Below are 24198 nucleotides of genomic sequence, written 5' to 3'. Positions count from 1 at the left end.
TCGTAGTGTAGTGTAGGTATAAAATAGTAAAAACTATTATAAAATATTTGTAAATTGAATTTTATGTTATACACTATTAGTTGGTTGTAAATGTGTTTGGGAAAAAATAAAATAAAAGAGAAAGCATTTGGGAGTAAACGGGGCTGGTGGAAAAACATAGGTGGGAATAAGGTTTTCTTATGGGGTGGAAAAACATACGGTGGGAATAAGGTTTTCTTAGGGCCTTGTTCACTAACGCTTTTGCTCTTTCCATTGTGTATTCCATTATGTATGTTGTCGCTAATATCTTATTTCCATTATACTATTATGTGTCATGTTGCTAGCATCTTACTTCCATTATACAATTATACTTCAGAGTTCAGAGTCTATATAAGATATAGAATTATATAGGATTCCTCTATTCTAGGTAAGTTTGCCACATTAAATATGCAATGCGTTTTGATTTTCCCTCAAATTCATATTTTATTTCAAAGGTACAAGAGAACTTCATTTCTTTTTCCAATAAATGTAAATTATATTTAAGAAAATAAAAACAAAAGACAAGTGAATTCAAAATTTCTCGCAATACTTTCACAATGCAATTTTGTCATTATAGTGTCAACCCCACTTGCCCAAGCTTTTTTGATTCATTTTGCTTCGAGGGATTCTGGGCTTGATTTGTGATTGTTTTTTTAGATCTACTGCTATCGAGTTAGAGTTAAGGCTTGGAGTGGGAGAAGCATATCTAGACAACATCTTCTTGGCTTAAGAAATCCTAACTCACAAAGATCTTTGACGGTGAAACCTATCAAAATTTTATTTCTGGTATGGTTCTGCAGAATAGCTTGTGACAGTGTGAGAGAATTTGAAGGTTTATCCAATATATTTTAACTTGAAGTTTTATTTATTTATTTATTTATTTTAACCTGGCAAGAAAACCGCCATACGACATCTACAAGACAGGACCAATTCCCACATACACAACAAGAACCACATAAAACATCAAAGAACAAAAGCTAGCAATAACTTAACTAACACCCATGTCAAGATCACAGTCTCGACAACAACCAATGGTGTCAGTAATGATAGGACTACTAACATCAACAAGCTATCTGAAAATCAAAGGACAGAAAGGATTTGGGGACTTTCCAAAAGACTCAGATTGCAGCCCTATATGTCAGAAACAGAAGCGTATCTATCACGCCAGGTAACGTCGAGATAGTTGTTTGTTTGACACACAATGTTACCAACTCAATGTTGGGGCCCACAGCAAGCAAAATATATCAGTGAAAATAGCTTGCCCAAACATTAGGCATGACGTCACAATGTTATGGTATTAAATACATGTAACTTAAGAGGATTTGCACCCGCTTGACTTACTTAGAACCGTCTTACTTTGCGTCTTCTCCACGCATCATGTTACTTAAGAGGATTTGTGCCCGCCTGATTTACTTAGAACCGTCTTGCTTTGCGTCTTCTCCACGCGTTATCATTATATATTAGGGGAAGTACAAGGTAACTTCTCCATGCATCATTTTACTTAAAAGGATTTGCGCCCGCCTGACTTACTTAGAACCGTCTTAAATATATTATTTTTGTTTGGCAAGTTGGTGTTTTTAAAATAAAAAAAAAAAAAATTGTACAACCCCTAATAATATGATGAAACATAATCAACGCCAACTATTGCCTTTTTTTTTTTACACAGAATCATTTTTTAGTTTTCAATAATATGATGAAACATAATTGTTTGGAGAGAGTCTCCTCAAAAGAACCTGACTGACTTAGAACCGTCTTGCTTCGCGTTTGTCCATTTATTCAAAAGTTCAAATTATTGAATAGTGCTGCATACCTACCTATTTATATCCAATCACTTTTTCGATTCGGATTCAATGTGGAATAAATGACCCTTGTTACACTTGGTGTTAATAGAATAGTAACTTCTCCCCTGTGACACTAGGCTGTAGGGATCCTCCAGATAATCCAAAGCTCGAAACTTGGATTAGGCCCTTTAGAGCCCATCGGGATTCATCGGGTCCAGCCCATTAACCTAGTAAGATGGGCCTGGGCCTAGAGTCTAAAGCTAGGCCTGGCCTAACAACCGTCCGAAGAAATTCTGAATTATTTTAATTTTAAAAAAAAGCACCTTGGGCCTTGATCATATTTCCTAAGAAGCTCGGGATTCAAAGTCCATTGAGTTGGACCAAACAAAATCTGCTCGGGCCTGGTCTTGGGAATTTTTTTTGGGCCGGGTCACTCCAGTATAATATGGCTAATGAACAAATGGGCAGGCTCCATTTTTAGTAAATGGGCTAATTCGTTTTAAGAGCAATATAAGAAGCAAATTTATAGTTTATTTTATCCAAAAACGAATTTTTTTTTTTAATAATTTCATTTAATAGATTAAAATTTTAAACCATAAAAAGCACGACCTTGGAGTAAAATCATTTTAAATTATATGATTACCACAACATTAATGATATATTAGTATTAACAATACATGGAGTTTTTGATGAAAAAAATATAAAAACAATTCTCTAACTGATAGACTTTCTATAAATTTTATATCAATATTAATATAAGGACAATACTCACCACATATGTGGTGCAATGTTAAACTAACAAATATTTTTTATATTTAAAAAAATAAAAAATAAATGATTTGATACCTATCTAGGTTAAACCTAAATAAATCTTAATCAAATTCTAATTCTCTCCTCTCCCTCTTTCTCACTTCTGTCATGTAAAAAATAAAAATAAAATTAAAACCTAAAACAAAGAAAAACATCTTGTGCCTATATGCTATTTGAGATCAAAATCTCTAAATGCCAAAACCCCACAGAGAATTTAAGTGTATAGTTTAAAAAAATAATAAAAAATAAATAAATAAATAAATCAGCTTCAAATACCAATGTTGGAGAAAATGATGACCCTGGTAAGGTGCGAGGTCCTATTTAATCAGCTTCGTTAAATAAGTCTAACCGCAAAACATTGCATTCGACATTATTCTGGACACTTTTGAATTTAACGTCACCAATTTTTAGTTCCTTTTTGGTCTTATGAATTTTTCCGAATAATAAAACACCAGTTTATCAATGTAAAAATATGAACCAAAACCCTGTCAATTACTATTAGACTTGTCCACTCAAAGCTTACTTCTAAAATTAGCTTTAAAGTTCATTACAAATAGACGAGTCCACTCAAAGTCTCCTCAAAAGGACTTTGCACGCCTGAGTACGCGTCTTCTCCACGCATCACGCCAACTATTGCCTTTTTTGTCCTTTCACACACACACACACCACACACACAATCGCAAGGAAGAGTTTGTTCCCTCCATTCTCTGTAATCTATCGAACCACCACCGATTCTCTGATTTATTGGTTGGAGAAAACGCCATGAACGGCCAGCGAACTCGAACGGACGACCCGTTCCTCCTTAACTACAACGCCACCGACTTGCGAATCGCGTCGGAATTTCTCTCCAATTGGCTTCCTTTCCTATCCAGAGGCCTCTGTGGCCGCTGCACTCGAACCCTCTCAGATCGCATTCGATCCCTTAAACCAGGTACAAAAACCCCTCTGTTCTTTAATTGATATTAATGTCCATGACAAATATATATATATATATATATATATATATATATATATATATATATATGTATTGGTTTTGTTTAATTTATGATTTGCCTATGAATATTAGGGTTTGGTTTGTATTAGGGTTTTTTTATGTTTCGTTTCGGTTCTGTTTTCTTCGTAATTCGCCCCCTTTTGTTAGGGTTTCGGTTGGTATTCAATTTTTAGAAATTAACGCTTTTGTTGAGTGCTTATGTAATCTGATTGGAAAATTTGGTTGTGTGTTGTTGGGATAATTGTAGAATTTGCCGACGATGTGGAAATCTTAAACAAAGAAGAGAGAGTTGGGATTTTGAGTTCAAATAATGTGGATTTGAATGAGATTAGTGACAATTCCGACTCCAATTCCCTGGGGAGTTGGAAGGATGGGGCAGATACGAATGATACGGCAGATACAAATGGGTGGTTGGACCCTGTTGGTGAGTCCACCTCGACAAGCGGAATGACAGGCTCCCCATCACATGATGAAAGCTGGAGAGCAAAAATGTCGTGGGCTGAGATGGTGCAGGAAGATGAGCTTGAGGCAGAGGAAGAGAATGAATCAAATGGGCATGCGCTGTCAGGAGAGGTGATAATGGCAGCTAAGGACAGGCTGAAGCCGGAGTTCTCAATAGATCGAAGAGAGTACATCCGGTTTAATAATGTTCGGAGGAAGAACGATTTTATCTGCTTGGAGAGAGTTAAAGGGAGATTTGTTAACATTCTTGATGGGCTGGAGCTCCACATGGGGGTTTTCAGTGCTGCGGAGCAGAAGAGGATAGTTGACTTGGTGTATTTGCTTGAGGAGAAGGGAAAGAATGGGGAGTTGAAAGGTTAGTCCACCACTAGTCCATAAAACTTTGTGCAGTGCTTGTCATAATGCTTTAAATTTTTTTCTCTTACTTTACTGTATTTAATTGTTTGTTTTCATTAGAATCATGGTTTTTTGAGTTAAAGATTAGACAAAGTTTTTGTACATCGAATGATGACCATTTATCATGTTCTAATAGCCAATTCCCCTCCACATATGGAAAGTCAAACCCATATTTTTTCATTTATCATTTGTGTAAAAGCTAATTTCAAGGATTATTGGAACTTGTTGCATGAGTCGTGGTGAAGCCTGTTTACATGGAGGCTAGACATGAGAACATCCTGATTGCAGTTTCTTTATAACTGCCATAAGCATTAGAATGGTAGGAACAATCACGAGAAAATCTTGTAGAGGTTCTTCATTCTTAAATAACAACAGCAGCAATTTGTTGACTCATTGTTCATGATGGTTTATGTGCCTTAGCTTGCACTGACATGATTTCTTGTTAAATTAAGTCTATTTTTCATTTTTCCACTGCCCTAGGTTATTGGTTCTTGTATTAGCTCTATTTTGCTATCTTTACAATGCTCCCTAGGTCATCAGTTACCTTCTCATATGCTGTATGCTGTATGTCAAGGGAATTCAAGCAAAACTCAGGGTTTGTTGTGGGTGTCAAGTAATTGTATTATTTGTATATCCTGTAGAGCTAGTTCTATCTCATTGTATTGCGCTTCATGGTATCTCTGACTTTCAACCTTTTGCTTAACTAGAGATCATTAACTACTTGATCATTCCATTCCATAATCTAAATGCATTAAATAATTGGATTCTTTGTTCTACTTTTAATTCTAGTTCTTTCTTTATTTATTTTTAAATTCATTCCGTTATTAATTTTGATAGATATGGGTAGCTTCACTGCTCTCATATAAGCTTGCAGTTTCTTACTAGGGTCATAAGTTGAAAAATAAATGAAATTATGAAATTATTATTTGTCTGACATCTACAAAAAGTTTATTTTTCTTCTTTTTGGCATGGTACGAATTTTCATCCTAGTTGACTCTATTAGTATAGCTGTTTGATCTTGGGGAACTGCTTCAAGATTTTAAAGTGGGTTTTCTATGGCATTATAACTTAGAGCAATGTCCATCAGGAAATAACAATAATAGAAAACAGCACATATAATATAGAATATGGTTTTTAATATTGGCCGTAACATTACATGAAGGCATTTGGCGAAACTATCACTTACAATAACATTGTCCTACTAAAATTCACAGCTTTAAAATTTGTAACAGGCTTGTTACATGCAGTTAAAAGCCATTGCATACCATCACATTCTGTCGTGGCACCGTAAGTAGTTTCAGTGGGTAACACATAACCGTCTGTCCGTCATGTTATGCTACATTAAGTAATTAAGCCTGTGTGTCAGATGCCTATCTGGGCATTTTATACTTAAAGAGTCTTCAAACTGTGACCACAAGAGAAAATGGCACTTTCCAAATTTTGAATGTCAGCTGGTACAATTTCTGTACTCCTTACTGGGTAAAGTTTTTCATCTGATTTGTTGGTTAATTAGATGATTAAGAATGTAATTTATTGTTGCTTTGCATATTAAGAGATGAATGTGCCAGTGGCTAATGTGGCCGTGGATTCTATACACGTCTGCGTGTAGAATTTTAAAATTTAATTATCTAGATATTATTTTGGTTCTCCCTAGAAAGGGTGCTTTTCTTTCATTTTTATTGTCGTTCTTCCATGAACTGTTTGAGAAGCATCTATGTTTATGCTATGGCATTTATCCATTTGTATTGCTTTTTGCAGCGCGCACATATACTGCACCAGAAAAGTGGATGAGGGGCAAGGGGCGTGTGACCATCCAATTTGGTTGCTGTTACAACTACGCGACAGTAAGTTTCTCTTACTTTTTTCTCCAATTAATTGTTGACTTGTAAAATTTTCTAATCAAAGCTCTAGTAGATATGATACTTGTGTGACAGCTGTAGAATGAAAAAAGTGTGTAAAATGGATAGAAGAGCTTATGATTTCAAATTTTCAATACTGTGGCAGGATAAAAATGGTAATCGCCCAGGCATCATGCGGAATGAAATTGTGGATCCTCTACCACATCTTTTTAAAGTGATGATCAGGAGGCTCATAAGATGGCATGTTCTTCCTCCATCCTGTGTACCTGACAGCTGTATCGTCAACATTTATGATGAAGGCGACTGCATACCTCCTCACATTGACAACCATCAGTTTGTTCGACCTTTTTGTACTGTTTCATTTCTGAGTCAGTGTAATATAATCTTTGGAACAAACTTGGAAGTTGTGGGTCCTGGCGAGTTTACTGGTCCTAGCGAAATCCCCCTGCCCTTGGGGTAAGTCTGATGTGCATACCAGCTTCCATGCATTTCCTGTTTGTTTTATTCCATCTACTGCATGCTATGCTTTTATTTATTATTTATTAAATTTAATTTTTGTTTCTGAGAAATCAAATTCTTCAAGTTGAAATTCATTGTTTTTCGTTCCCATCCAGATCTGTCCTTGTATTAAGTGGAAATGGGGCCGATGTGGCTAAGCACTGTGTGTCTGCAGTACCTACTAAAAGGTACATGACACACTCTAGTTTGGTTATTTTTACTGCAGTTTTTGGTTATTATATTCTTTCTTGTTTATTTGAATAAATGATTTTGATTAATATGTTTCCTGTCTAACTCATAGGATATCAATTACTTTCCGGAAAATGGATCAATCAAAATGGCCTATTGGATTTGTTCCGGAGCCTGATTTGCAGGGACTTCAACCCTTGTCCTATGAAGACAGCACACCAAAAAGTTTGAACAGTTCAAAATCAAAACTTCTTGTGGACAGACAGGAAGGAAGAAGAGTGCCGGAAGGAAGAAGAGAGAATAGGAGAGACCAAGCGAGGGGATCATCCACAGAGATAGGCAATATGCAGTCAGAGCCTCGTTACTCAACTCGGTATCAACAAGGGTCCGGTAATAGGTGGATAGGCAATATGCAATCAGAGCCTCATTACTCGACTCGGTATCAACAAGGGCCCGGTAATAGGTGGATAGGCAATATGCAATCAGAGCCTCATTACTCGACTCGGTATCAACAAGGGCCCGGTAATAGGTGGATAGGCAATATGCAATCAGAGCCTCATTACTCGACTCGGTATCAACAACGGCCCGGTAATAGGTGGAGGTTCAGGGTGAACTTGGACAGGTGATGGGTGCATTGGTGCTGGTGTTCAAGCACATGCCAGCTGGTCTGTGTCATATTATAGTGTTTTATTATTCTTATGGTGTGGCCTTGTACTTGAGGGTTTTACATCAGTTTTCATTGTCAATTCTTTGTACGAACAATTTAATGGATGAATAAAAATATACTAATATTTTTGCATGGTTTTTGCAATTTTGTGTGATTTGTTTCATTATTTCACATCCTTTCTTATTCATTTGATATATGTATTATATGATAAGTTAACAAAGTGTAAGAGTGAACGATAAGAGTGAGCACAAGAGCATAGTTTAGTGTTTAATTACTAAACTACCTTATGTCATAGTGAGGAAGATGCCAGTTGACTTAGTTTCTTCAGTGGGAGGTTTTACAAACCTAGGCTCAAGGTCACCTCCAAAGACGTCAAGACTAAAATACCCTGTTCACCAAGAAGAACAATATATTGCATAGTTATAGGAAGCTTTGTGCACATCTAAGAGGCCATAGATACAGAGTGATATGCAGACATAGGTATCTGGTGAAAATGGATACCATATACACAAAGGAACTATACGTATAACTATATATCACAATAATTTACATTCCTAGTAGGCTGCCTGCTATGGATAACTCTCTACCAGAACCTATCTTTGTTGACACTCAAGTAGCCAGCCATCACTTTTCCACCTGTATTCCTCATTCCATCTATTAAGAAGCACCATGTCGAACCTAATGCTCCGATGAAGAAGTCAGCTTCTGTAGCCATCAAGAAGTTAACCAGAGGATAATTCGTGCTGGTTTCCCTTCCGAGGCTGGCTTCATACATGGGCATTGTCATGTTTCCCACTTGGCGCGTTATGTTCGTGTAGTAAAATTTCCAATTGGGGTACAATTTTGATTTATCGATGACTTCCTGAAAACGAACATTGCTATGAGAATTTGAAGATGAAGTTTAAAGAGTTACCTGTTCTAGAAGATGGAAGGATTTAAAGCAGAACTGAAATAATCATGAACCTGCATTTCAGTGGAAAGCCAGATGCTTTTAAGGTGTGGAAAGCGCTTTCTGATGCGTTCAGCGAGATGCATGTATTCTTCGAATTCAACCACCTTCATTTCACATGCCTTGTCTCCCATTCTTACATGCATGCTTAGCAATGGCCTGGGGATCCATGGCTTGTGATTTGACCATACAAATTCTTCAATGTCAGATCTCGGCGTTCTCATGACATCCTGTACAGGGAAACATTTTAATAGAATTATTAACTATGTGTGTGTGTGTGATCTGTGCTGAACTCAAGACTTTTCTACTTTTTAACATTTACTTGTGCCTTCATGAAATTAGCATAAGCATCTATTTTGACAAACCTCTGGCCATTTGTCAACTGGATTTGCAAGAACCATTTTTGCAGCTTCCCATCCAAACGCTGCATGCCTTGCGACATTAAGTAAGTTACAAGTGTACTCGGTCTGGAACCTCATTAGGTAGCGCACTGCCTGACAGTGATGTAAAAATAAACTTATTATCTCATGAACCAACCATCCCTTTTTTTTGTGTGTGTGTGTTTGTAAGAAACACATACACCCCATGATGTCCCAATGGTGGAAAGAAGATCCATTCTTTTCATAAACATAATTCTTAGGCTGAGTCAACATAAGCAGACTCTCGGACTCTCTCACAAGTCGATAGTGGGCCTAATTAGCCGTTTTGAAAGTGCTGGCTTATGCCAACTCGCCTTGTATAGCACCCCTATAAAACTGCAGCAATTCGCAGGTCTAATGATAGATATACATTGGTTTTCCTCTCAGTTGACAGTGTAAGAACATTATTCATAATTAAATTATTTTGTTTGCTCGTACAGAGTGATTGTTATATATAAATATATATTTATTTATTTTCATTTTAGGTGTATACTCGCAAATACTAGTTTCTTAAAAAACTAAGAAATTTCTAAATTAAATTTTTAGTTGAACCTGTGCTCGCCACCACCTCCGGTCCATTTTGCGATGATAAGCGATCAGACTCCCATTTATTTCTGTTGTTGGCTGCAAATAACTCCAAGGGTTCCCCCAAACCCTGTTACGAAAACTGATGTTAGAATTGCCAAAAATATGATGTGTTCATGGAATCTGAAAAATGATTTAGAGAAAGGGAAAAATATGTAATAGCTCACCTTGGTGTCCGTCCTGACCATATTACCTTAGAACTATAATTGTCTTTTCCCGTTACAATTCCTTTATCCCATGCTTCCTTACTCTCCATAAGCTTCAATGCACGTTCCCGGCATTCATTAGATGTTTCTGGGAAGAAGTAGCAAGACCAACTAGAGCGTGATGAACCTATAAAAACATATAATGAGATTAATCAGTAACAACATTTGAAATTTTTTGTAAGATGGTTGTTTTCTGCTAGCTACAAGCTTAAATAATTGAAAATAATCTTAGAGCTCTGAAGTTGAAACTTAAACATCAAAACAAAAGAATTAAGAAGACAATGAAATAAAATGTCAACGAAAAATTCATTTTGGAGGAGACTAAAATGCTGACCATCAGAAATCGTACCTTTACAACCACCATGGTCTGCTCGATTATAGTAGTTCGTAACAAGGACCCTTTTTTCATTAATTGCAATAGCAAGAAGCCCACACATTCCTGCAATCTGAGCTCCAATACCAAAGCCAGGCAACCTTTCCCAGTCAGCAACAAGGAACCTCACATTAGCATCACTGCAGCTTACAGGGTGCTGATGGATCCATAGGTCACGTTGTACTTTCCTAGTAAAGGGATAATTCTCCTCATCTGATCCGGTAATCTGCAAAAATTGATGGACTTCTAAAATGTTAAAAATTCTCAATATCTGACCAGCACATTTCTATCATATACACAATACCCTAAGTGATTGTTATTTGCCAATTGTTTCATCGCTCAAAAATCGAATAGGGTCAATTAAAATTATCTCATACACTTGCAGAGGGATAAATGTGCACACATGTGGATGTTAGTTTTCAGTATTATGTAAGCTCTACTCGTGCCGCATACTTACAATTCCAACAGATCAAAACCCCGCTTTGCATATGAACACATACACACATGTGGTTTTACCTGAATAAAAAATATACCTTTACACATGTGCATGGATATCAACAGATATAGAATTACTTGCAAAACAAATGTACATTTTTGTACTTTTCTGAAATGATATTTAGGAGTGAAACAAATAACTAATTGATTATAGCATAGAAACATACCCAAGGAGGATAAGCACCTTCAGATAAGGCTTCATGCCTATAATACCTCAGTTGCTCGTCAGCTGCCGAAAATGGGAAGACATCTAGCTGCCCTTTCCAAATTGTCCAAGGAGGGAAGCTTTCATTTGCAACACGGTTATCAAGACGTTCGTTTACTTGTGCACTCAACATGCAATTCTCAAAGTGAGGGGCCTTTGGTACATTAGAACTACCCCATCCGATACCTTGCAAGAACTGATCTTCTTCCTCAATTATCGAGTCATTTAGCATATCACTCCAAGACGAATACAGTAAAGGCACTTTATCATCGGCTCTCCATTTGATACTCTTCTGTGAATCCAACCTTGCTTCTATTTCCTTTGGTTTAAAATTGCATCCTCCACTTGTAACCATACCTGAAATAAGTGATTCAAAAAGATAAGGTATAAAAATTCATGGGAAACTAAGGTTGGATTGAATATCAGGAATAATCTTGTAATTTCCAAACATAAAGAAAGAGAAAAAGGAAAACAAAAAATGCCCAGGCCAAAAGATTATGCTGAAAGACTGTTTAATTAAATAATATGCTCAAAATAAGTATGATTATAATCGCATTTTCGTGTTAAACGTTAATGCTCTGTTTTAACAGGAAAAATCTTCTACAATAGAATTTTGATGCATTTAAGATGCACTTCCAATAGTGATTTTGCAACTAAATGTTAACTGAAGTTCTATACAAAATTTCAGAATAAATGAACTTCCGGTTGAACTTTGGTTTTAATTATACTGTCAAAATTTCCGAATTTCCGAATTTCCCAAATTTTCGGCCAAATTTTACTTTTTGTTCTTTTTACAGTGATAATAATATCTTCTTAAAGACTAGTTATAAAGTTGGAAATACTTGCTTGATTGGGAAGTCAGTCATTAAAGAAAGGAAGAAACTTAGCTATTAAACTGACCATAAGCTGGTAGTTATGGATAAAGTTCAATGCTAAAGCAAGTTATGAATATTGGATCAGAAGCAATTCCAACTTTAGGTTGCTTAAAATACACCCTTTCCATCCTCTGTTCATGAATTTCAACTCGTGAATTCCGGCCGACTTTTACTAAACTAGGGTTCAAATAGTGGTTTTGAACCTAGTTAAACATTTATGTTCTGTTTTAACAGGAAAAATCTTTTATAATAGATATTCGATGCATTTATGATGCACTTCAAATAGTGATTTTGCAGCTAAATGTTAACTGAGGTTCTATACAAAATTTCAGAATAAATGAACTTCCGGTTGAACATTGGTTTTAATTCTATTATGTCAAAATTTTTGAATTTCCCAAATTTTGTTTTTTGTTCTTTTTTTTAAGAGATAATAATGTCTTCTTATAGACTAGTTATAAAGTTGGAAATACTTGCTTGATTGGGAAGTCAGTCATTAAAGAGAGGAAGTAGACTTTGCTATTAAACTGACCATAAGCTGGTAGTTATGGATAAAGTTTAATGCTAAAGCAAATTATGAATATTGGATTAGAAGCAATTACAACTTTAGGTTGCTTCAAATACACCATTTACATCCTCTGATCATGAATTCCGGCCAAATTTGACTAAACCTCAACAAAAAAATATTCCAAACTAGAAAACTATTGACCAAACTTCAGCAAACACTATGTATTGAATTTCAAATATACTTTATCTGAATTTAAAAATTTTCAAAAAAAAAAAAAAAAAAAAACCCACAAACTCTTCTTCATTTCTTTGGCTATAAAGCTTTTTGGTATTAGAATTTTATGACTAAATTTTACATTTATCTGCAAATTGTTTTGTTTTTTGTTTTTGTTTTTGTTTCATTTAACTTAGCTGCGATTAATGTTAAGGTTAAGCACATTATCTTATGAATTTCCCAAAAACAATAAGGATGCAAGACAAGCATAATATTTAAAGACATATGTTTTCTTTTTCCTTTTCCATGGAAAAATCTGAGCCATTTTAAACTAATACTAGAAAAGAAATTGCACAACAATAAAAAGCAAAAAACTGAAATAATTAAGTGAAAAAACAGAGGAAGCCCCACATACTGATATTTTTGGAGCTCGAATTCCATGTCGAAAATGCCGAAAACGAAGTCCCTCCAAACTGAGAAGCACCAATTGAAGTAAGAACAGCCAGAAACAAAGAGGTGAGACAAACCCCACACAGAAAGCCCACCACACAGATTTGGCATGGAAATGAGCTCCCAATTTGCAGAGCTCTCTGAGAAAAAACTCTTTCAATGGACTTCTGATTCAGAGGCTCCATTTCTTTTCCACAAACAATCATAAATTCCAACCAATTAAAAAAGACCCTCAACAAGCCCTTTGAAACTTTAAACTGTTATATGTCATTTCCTTCCAACCAACTCTTAATTACAATCACATGACATCATATTCAGCTTTCCCTTTCCCTTTCCCTTTTCCTTTCCCTTTCTGATCATCAATCTCAAATTTTCAAGAATTCATCAAAAGTGGACATTACTGACAATCACAAACCAAAAAGCTTGAGAATGGGTTGCCAACTTGCCCTACAAGTGTTCAAAGAAACAACACAATCACATCATTTTCAACTGCAAAATAAATGAGAAGTAACGATCATAAATTAGGGAATAAAATTAAACCACAGTATCAATTATCAGATAGAGACTTCCGATTTTTAAAAAATAAATAAAAAATTTGACTACAAGAGACACATTCAAGAAAGCCCACTTAGGTTGCAGATAGAAATTGAAGGATCACAAGACATGAACAGAGAGAGAGAGAGAGAGAGAGAGAGAAGAAAGGCATGACTGGTTGATGGAAACTACTCACAGGTGGAGGGAAAAGGAGAGAATGGAAAGTTGTCAACCAAACAAGAGAAAGCATGCAGAGAGAAGACACATCACACATGTGCCATTTACCCCCTCGTTTAAGAGCAGAGGGAAGCAAGGCACCAACAAAAGCAACTTATGAGTACAACCCAAAACCAGAAAGCTGAAATTATGAAGATAAAAACTGAAAAGATAAACATGACATCCACAACTAATGGCATTTTCAGCAAAAACAAAATTGACAGGGACAGAGAAAAAGGTGCATTGGGAAACTAACCCATAATTTTTATTTTTTTAATATTTTCCAAGAAAAAAATATCAGCATACTCTGAAACTTGAACATTCATTCACTGTGTTTGGATATTTGTGAACAAAATTTGTGTGCAGTAACTACTGAACTGGAATCAGCTGGTACAGGTGGGGAATATATTCTCTATCAAGTGGGACCCACTTGACTCCATTCATTATCATCCATCCCAGCTTTGTTTCTTCTTAAATCGATGTTGATATCAATTTTAGATCCTCTGGAGTGTTTAAGAATAAATGTTCATATAAAAGAAACAGAATGGGAGATTAGTTGGGGAAGAGTGTTTTTTTTCTCACTCTATGGTGTGAGTGTTGATGTGTACTCGCCGGTTTTTGATTGACACGTGGAGTTTTGTAGAGAGAATGAGGCGAGTACGGGAATTGGTTTGTGTTGGCGCGTGGGCTTTGGGTGGTGTTGCTGGAAGTTACTAATGAGCAATGAATTAGGAAGGGTAAGCTTTCATTGAAAGATATGTTGCTGATAAAGTGGTCGTTGATTATTTTCAAAATTAAATGTGTTTTAAAAGTATTTCTCATTCTTTAAAAATGATGACTACTTCAATGATACGAATGACAAGAATGATATGAATTTATATTTATATATTAATAGGACAATGATAATTGCACACAAAAAAAAAAAAAAAATCAAATGACATGGTTCCCTTTGACAGATAAATGTTGTTACACCAAATTTTTTTATTTTTTATTTTTTATTTAGTTAATACTCACACACACGTGTCTCTGAAGAAGTTTAAATCCCGACCTTTTTTTAAAAAGTAAGAACTTGATACCATTAGGCTATTGGTCCGTTGATCAATTATGCAATTTCTATTGTTAAAAAAAAGTATAATATGAGAGTATTATTATTATTTTTTTTTCTTTGAAAGTTCAAGTGAAGATAGACACACTTTAAGTTATAGAATTTTTTTAAATGGGTGTCGCTTGCATTTTAGTTATCGTTCTCACTTTGTGTAATGTAGATTTTACTGCATGTTCTCAAATTCATTGAGGCACTCTTACTTACTATGCCTTAGGACTAGGGATGGCAACGGGGGCATATTTGGGCGAGTATACCCTCCCCTGCTCCCACAACCATTTAAAAACAACACCCATGTCCGTGTCCAAAATTGCAAAAATGGGAGGACTTTCCACCCCATCCCCACCCCTTTTAAGACCAGAAATTCTCCTCCATTTAATTTTTTTATCAACTAAAATTATAGAATTATTGAAAATATTTATAAAAAAAAAGACAAAAAATAGTTTAACATAAAATTTAACATTAAAAACATTCTAAATGGTTGCACATGTTACTTGTTTCAGTTTTTTTCTTTAGATTTTGTTACAAAACAAACTATCTCAATATATATACTAACGAAATAAAGATACTAATGCAAAATATATATATTAATGAAATAAGGGTACTTAAGTAATTTATCTATCTAAACGGGACGGGACGACCTCTCTCGCTCTCATACCGAATCCGTGCGGGTTTTCAATACATCAAACCATACCCGCTCAAATAAGCTAAACGATCCCCCAAAATTGTCAAAAGCGAGACGGGACGGAGCGAATATCTACGGAGCAGAGCAAATTGCCATCTTACTTTGAATTTTTAATACATCAAATCATCCCTACTCAAATAAGCTAAACGATCCCCCAAAATTATTACAAACAAGACGAGGCGAAACGAATATTTATGGAACAGACAAATTGCCATCCCTACTCAGGACACCTTCGCAATATTACTCATTGACCTTGAATGCTTCTAATTACAACTTTTTTTTCCTTTACTTTGAAGGCATTTACTTATATGCTACTCTAATGGTCGTACTTTGAATGGGGCTTTAACATTACAATCTAATATTTATATTGATATCCTTAATCTAGATATACTTAATCCAACGAAAAACTATAAAACAAGGTAACTATTGTGAGCTCAACCTCATGGTAAAATTTCTCTCAACAAAAAGCTTTACTGATGAAGAAGCAAGGAGCCAAAGATGGAGTCAGTGAACACTTTGCCGAGACTGTAGGCTTTCTGTTACGTTGATGTGATGATATTATATAGAAATATAAAGGTAATACATATATGTATATGTAATATATATAGATTCAAATCAGATCAGTACCGTTGAGTGTTTAACATACGAGAAAAACACTAGTAACAGTTTCACAACCGTCCGTCGGAGTTGGTCGGTACGTTGTTTACTTTGCCTGGTGTGGGCCAAAATGTTTTGTTTTTATTTTTTTATTTCTTGGATCATGAAATATTACTTTGTTTTTTATTTTAATATATATATTACACAATTTATTAAAAATTCACATTATCGAAAAACTATATAGTAAATACTCCAAGGTATTTAATATTTTTTCATAATTAAAGAAGGAGAAATGTATTCGGTATCTTGAAGAGTACAATATAAGTATTTAATATTAATTTTTTTAAAAATAATAAATTCCGACTTTCTACTATTTGATGAAGGGTTGGGTTAATTATTTAAATGGTTTTTTTTTATTTTTTATTTATTTTTTATATCCAAGTCAAGCATCATAGAACAATCAAATTTTTATTCTTTATGATTTTACAATAACATTTGGAGAGGATGGTTGAACTTGAACCTAGTTTGATTAGTTGGCCATTATAAAATTCATGAATTATTGAAAATTTGCATAAAATTAATATAGTCTTGTTTTTTATTTGAAACGTGTGTGTATAATATATATAGTCACCTAAACTTCAATTCCAAGACATTCCGGAAAAAAAAAAAAAACTTCAACTCCAGGAAGTGTAACACTTATTTATTGATCCAAGAATTAAAGTTTTGTGATTCTAGTCAATGGATCAACAAATGCGTGCGTGTATGAATTACCTACATAAAATAGAAAAATAATATATATATACACGTGTGTGTATATATATATAGTCATTATGGAGACAGTAGAGCAAACAAACATGGTATTAATCTTGTAGTTGTTGATTTCTTCTTCTTGTTATAAAATTCAAGAATTATGAGCAAACAAACATGGTCTTAATCTAGTTGTTGTTGCTGTTATAAAATTCATGAATCATTGAAAATTTTGATTAAAATTATATATATATATATATATATAGATAGTCACATATCTTTAATTCCAAGAAGTGTAATACAATTATGTAATAGATGTTGGCAATTTTTAGTGATCCTAGTCCATGGAACAAATGCGTGCTTGTTAGAATAAAACCTATATAAAACTGAAACTTCCAGAGACCGCATAGCAAAACAAACATGGTCTACAAAGTCATCCTTTATTATTTTAGGACCCAAAAAAAAAAAAAAAAAAAAAAAATAGAATTTTATAGCAGCAACAATTCTTTTATTAATTCTGAGTATTCGGAAAGGCAGGTCCCTCAACAACCCGACTAATTTTCGTGAGGTCGGAAAGGTGTTTCTCTACCCAGACTGAATAAATTACTGCAAGAGCAATAGAGACTAACCACAAAAAGTAACCAACGAGAACTCAAAATCGAGACCTTGAACTTTCAACGCACTAAAGTCTAGCAAACCAACTGCTGGACCATATCCTAAGTGAATTTTAGCTAGAAGATTTGTTCACACCTAATACCTCTCTTTTCCGAGATAAGATAGAATAAAGGTGGGTTTCCAACCTTAATTCCAGCAAGTTAACATTGGTGGGATTTTGGTGTGGTCCAACTAAGTGTCCTTATGTTCCAACTCAATCATTTAGAAGAGACTTAGAATAAAATCAGTTAAAGTTGCAATTGATGAATTTATTGAAAATAGAAGAAACTTATAAAGTTGCAATTGATGAATTTATTGAAAATAGAAGAAACTTACATACTAAATATATAATTTGTGGTGTTTTGCTCCATTTGAAAAATGAGTGGGGATTAATTAACTTCCTCTAACGGTTGCTGTTCAGAGTTAAATTTCTCCTTAATTGCACAGAAGCATCATCACATCAGATCATATCAACATAAATATATATAGAGATAACAATCATACACATCAACACACAATATAATATTTTACATGATTCACTCAATTCTATGGTTACGCTCATGGAAGAAATTTTTTTCACTATTTTGTATGAATTAAAGAAGAGAATATACAACTACATATACATGTCAAAACCCCATTCACTTACTCATCATCTCTTTTGAGGCTACATGTATACACTCGGGAATTATATATATTCTCCCATCTTCTCACAACATTCACTCCTAAAACCCTTACATATTTTCTCTCTTCTTTCTCTCTTTAAACCCCTCACACCCACTCATCTCTATTTATAGAGTTTTCAAAATTAAATTTCTTGTTGGACAAGTTTTTTTCAACATTTTTTTTTTGGATAATCCGGAGTATCCGAGGCATTGCCCAGTGATGCCTCCCCACACCGGGCCGAAATTTTCCTCAACTTGCTTGCAAGAAGTCACTATATCAATTCAAACCCTAAAATAGAAACTTAATAGAGCCACAAAACCAACACTGAAATCCTCCATGGAGCAGTGTTATCCACAATTTAGTGAGGTGTGATCGAAGGTGAGTCTCATTTATTATATCACGGAGATAAACAACATTCGAACAAGAATTTCGGTGCAAATCCTGGGCTTTAAAAAAAAAAAAAGAAAAAAAAGAAAAGAAAAAAGAAGGTGATTGTGTTGAGTATTTCCAAACTTGACCGGAAGTATTTTTTTGTTTGGTTTATGATAAAAATCAAGCTGCCGAATTTAAAAACTTAAATTTAAGTACGAAAGGAGTCTAATCTAACAAAATTGAAGTCAAGACTATGTAATTTTGAATAGATATTTATTAGTATTTTTATCATTTTCACTATGTAACATAGGGGGATATTCACAGTAATTTTATTAATAAAATGACAAGATTGCTATATGTTAATATTATCATTGCAATTGTGTTTTTAAGAACAATTATTTTAATTTATTTCTTAAAAGAACAAAAAAGTTAGAACGATCTTTGTTTTTACACACACACACACACGGGTAAATTGCATATATATAGCCTCTTGAAATAGGCATGTTACAACATGTAAATTTTAAACTCACTGGAGCTATATTTTTGACACTTTAACCCTTTATATTACGCCCTTTTTGATTAAATTACACAATTGTAAACTTTTTTTTTTTTGGAAATAAGAACCCTTCTAATCATCAAGCAATATAAATTTTGAATATGTTACCTTGACAGACTTGCCATTAAAATTCTAATTTTAAAATAATGCTAGGCGTGTTATTTGGAAGGACAAAATAATAAAATATAGTAGTACTCACATTGATTATTTGCAGACCGAATAATTTTTAATTAGTTATTCATACCAAATACAATTAAATAAAAAATTTTATTTTTTTATTTATTGCATAATTGATTAATTAAAAAAATAAGTTTAATAATTTATTGTAATTATTCGTATGAATCATTTTTTAATAATAAATTAAAGAAATTCAATCATATTTTAACATAAATTAATCAACTTTAATCCAACTTTTTAGTCATCAACAAAACTGAAAGGGACACCCAATCTCTGATGGGTGCACTAAAAAATAATTGTCCTACATATGATAGAATACAATAAGAGACAAACACATCATCTGACAGCACAGTAGCACACTAAATAACGTAGTGCTGTGAAAATGATCTCCTACCTACTACTTAATATCTTTTTCTCACATTATCTAACATTGTAAAAAGGGTTAATTTGTACATGAAAGACCTATATATCACTCTCAGTGTCTCGATCACGGGTTGGTGTGAACATTGCATTGCCAAAAGACATTAGGTTTTTTTTTTTTTTTTTTTTTTTTTTTTTTTTAACACTATACAAGTCATTTCAAATATGAGTTGACCAATCAAACACAAACGAGATGTATTTAATTGATGTTTTAGTTTATGAGTCAACATGATTACGACCTGAATCGTAACACGTGCAAACGAAATAATATTATTTTGATGAATAACAAAAGAGGGATGCTGCTAATCACAATTACTTCCGCGACCGAAGAATCTGAGTCGTTAGTTAAGGGATAAAAGCGTGTGTTTTCTTTTCTAATAATTAATTATTATTTTTCTGTTAACTTCTTTTTAGGTCTCTCATTATATATAATTACTATACTAACTTTTAATTAAGAAACTTCATAAACCTTCACGATTACATCTCTTTAAAATTTTATTTTTTACAAAATCTTATATCTAAATATTTGAAGTTCCAACGCTAAAATTTTTTTTTTTACAAAACTACATATCTAAATGTTTGAAGTTTAAATTTGAATTTTTTTAGATCTGTATTATTTGTATTCGAAGTATTGCTCTGATTTTTCAGATTAAAAATATAAAATAAAAAGAAAAAAGTACTATAAATTTTTTTTTTCAGATTATACTTTTATTTTATTTTTTATTTTTTATTCTCTGCGAAATAGAGAACAAGGATCTTATAGTACTTTTTTAACTGATTTTTATTTTTTATTTTTTTTAATCTGAAACTTTCACGGTTCCATCTCACTTTAAAATTTTATTTTTTACAAAATTCCATATCTAAATGTTTGAAGTTCCAACACTAAAATTTTCTTTATACAAAAGTCCATATCTTAATGTTTGAAGTTCAAATCTGAATTTTTTTTAGATTCATATTCTTTATATTCGAAGTATTGCTCCGATTTTTCAGATTAAAAAAAAAAAATATCATAAAATAAAAAGAAAAAAGTACTATAATTTTTTTTAGATTATACTTTCTTTTCTTTTTTTTTCATCTGATTTTTTTTTTATTTGAAAAATAACCGAATACTTAAAAACAGAGAATATGGATTTGAAAAAATCAGATAATTTTAGAGAGAACCAAATTATAGTACTTTTTTACTGGTTTTTGGAGGCTAGTATAGTAATTATATATAATAAGAGACCCAAAAGGAAGTTAGTATAAAAATAGTAATTAATTATTAGAATTTTGTAAAAAATAAAATTTTAAAGTGAGACGGAACCGTGAAAGTTTATGAAATTTCTTAATTAAGAGGCTAGTATAGTAATTATATATAATGAGAGATCCAAAAGGAAGTTAGTAGAAAAATAGTAATTAATTATTAAAAAAAAAAACACACGCGTCAATCCCTCAATTAGCGACTGAAATTTTACGTACAGTCGCGGCGCGATTGTGATTAGCATTCCTCGTAACAAAATATACATCACTTTCTCTCGAGAGCATCCGGATATTTTGGTAATAATATCATAATGCAAATCCCAAGTGACAACAATTCTATGAGTTGTAAACTTCCGGTTTATTTTTCAGTCTCAGTGAACGAAATTGAAGATTGATGATGTCTAAATGTTAGACACGCTCCGTAATAATAAAAACAATTCTTTAGTAAGGTAAGTGAATGTGTGATGACACGTGTGATTTTCAGATAGGCAATACTAGGATCCTCCCTTAGGAGGATGAAGACTGATGTGGCCAAATACAATTTAGACATATATCCAAATTTTTAATTTTTTTAATAATGCTTATTATCCAACTTCTTATCGGTTAAATTTAAACACTTGCAGTGAATTGCCTAATCGAATAATTTTTAATTGGCTATTTATATTAAATACAACTAAGTGGATGGCTCCACTTCCTTATTTGTTATATAATTGACCAATTAAAAGAGTAAGTTTAATAATTTATTGCAACTATTCTGCAAGAATTTAAAATTCCTTATTTTTTTTTTTTCATTTCCTATTTAAAAATTTTAGAATCCCTCTTATATTCTACAAACATACATCTTAAAGTATCCCCTTTTGGCATAAATTATCCAATTATCATTTTTTATATTTGTTTATTACAAAGTGAGTTCTTTCAACCACAACACTTTTGGCATTGTAATTACAAGGTAAAAATTTCAGATATATATATCTTTATTTATATATATATATATAATTATTAACAAATAACACATGTCATTTAAACTCGAATTATTAACTTGCAATTGAAAATTTAATCTTAAAATAATACAACCGTGTCACTTGAACGCGGAAAATAATAGAATAACGAAATTGATGATATTTTAACTTAAAGTAATAAATTTTGTCCAAATTTTTTAGCCAACAACAAACTAAAAGGGACACAATTCTGTCATTCATGCACTAAACAAAATCAGTAAAATACAACTTTGTCCAACTATTTAGCCACCAATAAACTACATATGATTCAATAAAATAAAAGACACAACGCATCAAGTAGTGCACTGAAAATGATCTCCTACCTACTACTACTAATTGATTAGTAAGCTGAAACCAATAAACCAGATACGATTCAATAAACCACATCATCTTCCTTTGCAAAAAAGGTTTATTTGTCCATCAAAGGCTTATTATATCACTCTCCACTCTCCATCACGGGTTGGTGTTAAGGAAGATTCACCATCGCAAAAAAAGACAATTTTATTTATTTATTATTTTTTTTACCAAAAAAAAAAAGAGTTACATTTATATGAAATTTTATATTATTAAGATTATTTCGAACACGTCATTTTGATATGTTTAGTTAAATAGATCTAATTGAATTATAAATAAGTTAGATTAATGAAACACAAATACAATGCATTTAATTAGCGTGTAAGAATAATATTGTTTTGATGAACAACAAAGTACATTACGGTTCAGTTTAATTGTTTTGACATAATTTTTTTTTTTTTTTTCGAAAATATTTTCTTCTTTCAGCTAAAAAATATATATATTTTCAGTATTTTGCAAAGGTGTAGGTTTAGGTTGATGTTAAAGTCGAGTCCATCCGGTGGGAGTGTGTAAAATAACTTGTTGAAAATTAATGAATAAGTTATTTTCGTTAGATTTTAATATTTTTTTTTCTTCGTAAATATTTTATGACAATCAAACATCACAAAATACAAAATTTTTTTTTTTATAATTTACAAGCCTTCCTCTCCCTGTAATTGAGAGAACAAGATATTTTGGGATAATATCAACGTGCAAACTGATATTTTCTCAAACACGGATCATGCGAAGAAATCCAAACAGGCTAAGCCCAACTAAGTCTAGATGGACCAACTAAGCCACACAAGCCTAGGGAGAATCTAAGCCCAACACGCCAATAATAGGCCACTGAACCATTTGTGATGGTTGATACAGCCTCACCACTTGGGAGAGGCCATCCTATAGTCGTCCGGTGGTCGAGGCGGTGGACGGATAACTGACGGTGGAAGGTCCCAAGCAGGACGAGTACGCTGGCTGGGCAGCCGGACAATTCTTGAAGGAGATGAATTTGAGTTTGTCCCGTATTGAATTCCATATCTTCAACAAGGGTGAATGTTGGGAATTAGAAATCCTCTTGAAGATTCTCAAATTAATCAACCAAGCACTTGCGTAAGTGTCAATTTGACTATAATCAACCAAGCACCAGCTTGATAGTTTAGTGGTATTTTTTTACCTTCTAGAAGGAGGAGAGAATAAAGTGATCGAGTTTGTGAATTTGTTGCAAAGATTAAAAAAAAAATAATAATAATATAATCAACCTAACTAGAGAAATTCCCTTAAAACAAATATTCTATTTTATTTATTCTTGTGCCTTCTTTGTTTATCAAATTTTACTTGGCCCACTTTTCAATTTGACCAATCAACAACCGCAACGTTTTTACCATGTCTAGTCTTCTTCTTCTTCTTTTTTTCTTTTTTTTTTTTGTTTTTTAATCCATCAACTGTGACAATTATTTAGTTAAACACTTCAGAAGAGGAGATATTATATTTTTATTTGACATTGACAAAAAATTTTATTGGACACTATCTATAACTATTACAATCACACAAAAAATCAATCGAGCAATGTACCATTACTCTTCTATAGTGGGTTGGTATTAATCTTGGTCCTTGATACCTTGGTTTCGAGTCTTTGATAAATTAATATTCTTTTAGAATAAAGAGAAGGCTTCATGGTATGCATAGTGGATGATCTAGTTTGTTTGTTTGTTCTTTTTTTTTTTTTTTAATTAATTGGTACTCACACAGTCACACACACATGCCTCCGAGGATGTAATGATTTGATACTGTTAGATCACTTGCCCATTGATTGGATGGATCTAGTTAAAGAGAGGAATATATATGATTTATTTATTTATTTTTATTATTATTAAAAAAAATTTATATATGATTTTTGTAGGCAAGGAGATAAATATAACTTGATTCCCTTGAAAATCCCCTCTGAACCAAGGTTACGCA

At 33.1% G+C, this 24198-nt stretch overlaps 2 protein-coding genes across 2 annotated transcripts; one reads left to right on the top strand and one right to left on the bottom strand.

The window, feature by feature from the left end:
* The first annotated feature begins 3189 nt into the window (after window positions 1–3189).
* Window positions 3190–7818, top strand: LOC132311697 (RNA demethylase ALKBH9B-like). Its single transcript, XM_059809739.1, has 6 exons — window positions 3190–3540; window positions 3851–4420; window positions 6220–6305; window positions 6466–6776; window positions 6935–7006; window positions 7120–7818. Exons 1-6 carry the CDS (start codon window positions 3372–3374, stop codon window positions 7631–7633), a joined length of 1722 nt encoding a protein of 573 aa, XP_059665722.1. The 5' UTR covers window positions 3190–3371; the 3' UTR covers window positions 7634–7818.
* Window positions 7819–7984: 166 nt separating this feature from the next.
* LOC132311694 (uncharacterized) lies at window positions 7985–13819 on the bottom strand. The gene is made up of 8 exons (XM_059809736.1): window positions 12915–13819; window positions 10869–11263; window positions 10183–10432; window positions 9795–9960; window positions 9595–9697; window positions 8989–9117; window positions 8638–8853; window positions 7985–8536 (listed from the first exon to the last, which is right to left on the bottom strand). The coding sequence occupies exons 1-8, from the start codon at window positions 13153–13155 to the stop codon at window positions 8258–8260; spliced, it is 1779 nt and encodes a 592-aa protein (XP_059665719.1). The 5' UTR covers window positions 13156–13819; the 3' UTR covers window positions 7985–8257.
* Window positions 13820–24198: the final 10379 nt, after the last annotated feature.

The sequence above is a fragment of the Cornus florida genome, unplaced genomic scaffold (assembly GCF_030987335.1).
Source record: "Cornus florida cultivar Cherokee Brave unplaced genomic scaffold, ASM3098733v1 CherokeeBrave_3.0.0_Hap2_Chr06, whole genome shotgun sequence".
NCBI classification, from domain to species: Eukaryota; Viridiplantae; Streptophyta; class Magnoliopsida; order Cornales; family Cornaceae; genus Cornus; species Cornus florida.
The sequence above is the reverse complement of the archived record's forward strand: the minus strand, read 5'-3'. Positions and strand labels throughout refer to the sequence as shown.